General features: G+C 35.8%; 1 protein-coding gene across 1 annotated transcript; it reads right to left on the reverse strand.

Moving 5' to 3' along the window:
• Positions 1 to 212: 212 nt before the first annotated feature.
• Positions 213 to 911, reverse strand: LOC141695581 (uncharacterized). The gene has a single exon (XM_074499818.1). The coding sequence runs from the start codon at positions 909 to 911 to the stop codon at positions 213 to 215; it is 699 nt and encodes a 232-aa protein (XP_074355919.1).
• Between the last annotated feature and the right edge of the window lie 1,755 nt (positions 912 to 2,666).

Raw genomic sequence — 2,666 nt, forward strand, 5'->3', positions numbered from 1 at the left:
ATTAAATACACTATTGGCCTCGTGAAATTTAGATGATCAGAAGCTCAATATTAGCTTCTACAAATGACGAAGCAAAGAATCATAAACATCATTATTAGCTGATAAACTTGATATTTTTTGTGTATAATAATTTTTTAGGTAAATTCTGAGATAAATTATAATCAGAAAGTGTCTTTCTTTACTGATATGCTCAACTCGGAAAATATTTCTGATTATGAAGAATTTACAACACCAACTATAGCTTCGAGGATGATAGTAGGCTCACGATAACGACCTGAAAAAGCCACATGCCACGCAGTTGGACAATTCTTCCACCTCCAATGCATACAATCTATGCTACCTAACATTCCTGGAAATCCTCGTTGTTCAGCCACCTCCATCAATCGTTGAATATCAACATTATTCGGCCTCCTTAAGTATTGTTCTCCGAATATTTGAACAATTGATATCACAAATCTTCGAACATTTTCTATTGCAGTGCTTTTACTAATACGAATATAATCATCAACCGCATCAGCGGATACTCCATATGCAATAATACGTAATGCAGCAGTTATTTTTTGAAGCGATGATAATCCAGGAACTTCAGCAACATTGTACCTTTGCACAAAGTACAGATCATGAGATTCAACCGCTTCTTGAATTCGAGAAAACAAACTTCTTCGCATACGAAATCTTCTACGAAAAATATAATCCGGGTATGTGGGATTATCAGCAAAGTAATCACGATAAATACGTTGATGGCCTGATGCTCTATTACGGTTGATAATCCGATGATTGACAACTGACCCGGAATGACGAATTTGATTATTCATCTGATGATTTGATTGTGCATAAATAGCTATGGCGGTCTCCATCTCCTCCTCCTCTTCCTCATGAATCAAATAGGTTACTATATCTTGAGCATTCATCAGGAAATGTATAATTAGAAGTATGTAAATTGACAAGGCAATTGAAATTGTACTAATTATACACAGATGTGTGTGTTTAGGACCCCTACATATTATGACCGTTGAAAAATGACCCGTTAGATATTGTTATCTGTTGGTGTTGATATGCAGTAACATAGTAGTTAGTATTTGGGAACATGTTGATTAAATTCAAATACAGGTGAAGTTTAAATTTATTATTAAAATAATTATAAGGATCAGTTATAAGGAAGTTTGTTGGAGTTGATATTCAATACAATGTCTTAAATCCTTAAAAGTGGATAAAATTATAATATTTTTAAGGATTACACTAAGAGACTGTTGGACTTGCTCTAAGATCTTTAAGAAGATAGATACCTTGAGTACTGATCGTAAAGTGGGTGTCTGACCCCAAATAAAATAAGTAAATATCCTTGAATGAATAATTCAATTAGATAACAAATGTTTTGTAGGGTGCCTTTGTAGTACGAGATAATGTTTTTGTAGGGTGCCTTTGTAGTACGAGATAATTGTTTCTGGATTTCACGTGCATGAAATCCGGATTCTAGTGCTACTACAATTCCTTCAAACTGCTTGCTAACTTAATAGAATCAACAACAATGCACCTCTACTTTCCCTATGAAATTATAAGGGAAGCACTTTCAAATTTGGCAATCCCTTGTGTAGTTACTGCAGACACATCAGCCCTACCCTCATGTGAGTTACTTTCCTTCACCGGACATTGCGGTATGTTTTATATAGTGATTAGCAAGAGTTTACAAAGAAAGAGGGACGGGTATCTAAAAATGCCAAGTACATACATCATCTTAATATCGGAGATCTTTTCGGTGTTTGGCATTGCTTTCCCCAAATGTATAAACAACTTTCACCGCGACTGTTTTCGCGAAAGCTACTTTCATGAAAGCCACAATCTGTAACTCTTTTTTTAGAGCAACAATGATACAAGATGATCAGAATTTATAATTAATCTGATCTTTGTAAAGAGGATCACAAATAAACTCAGGATATGTGCCTATCCAACTCTTCGAACAAATGAATTTTTTAGCGTTTCTCGCAAATAAGTGAGCCACCTCATTTCCTTATCTTCGGATAAAAACAAATTCCGTGTAAGCCATATTCTTCATCAAATCTTTGATCTCCTTTATAAAGTTACCAACATCCGAAAGATCTTCCATAACATTATTTATCTTTTGAATTACTTGGACGAAATCACCTTCAAAGATAACATTTTCATACCAAAACTGACGCGCAAGGCAGCAAAAGCCTCCATTACTTCTGCATCAAAATATCTTTCCAGGTTAACTATTTTACCTGCAACAAAATGACCTAGATGATCTCTAATCACCACTCCACCCCAGAATTTCTATCCTTCAAAAAACAGGCCACATCAAAATTAACTTTATACATATTACTAGGCAGAGCAACCCACTGAAAATCACCTAAATTTTTCAAGACAATCATTCATTTCACCTATTTTTCAATTCAGGCGTCCTCTGCTCCCAAGATCCAACGGCCCTGATTTAGAGGTAACTACCCCTAAACCCTACCTTTGGGCTATATATACCCCCAAGGATGAAGGGTTTAGGGGTTAGAAAAATATATACTCTTGCACACTCACTCTCTCTCAGATATTCACACACACACAGCAACCTTCCCATTACATACATACATCTTCATCTTCTCCAAAACCATGTTCTTATTCTTACACCGGAGGCGCCGTGGGAGCCAAACCCCCCT

Source organism: Apium graveolens, chromosome 11 (genome assembly GCF_009905375.1).
Source record: "Apium graveolens cultivar Ventura chromosome 11, ASM990537v1, whole genome shotgun sequence".
NCBI lineage: Eukaryota > Viridiplantae > Streptophyta > Magnoliopsida > Apiales > Apiaceae > Apium > Apium graveolens.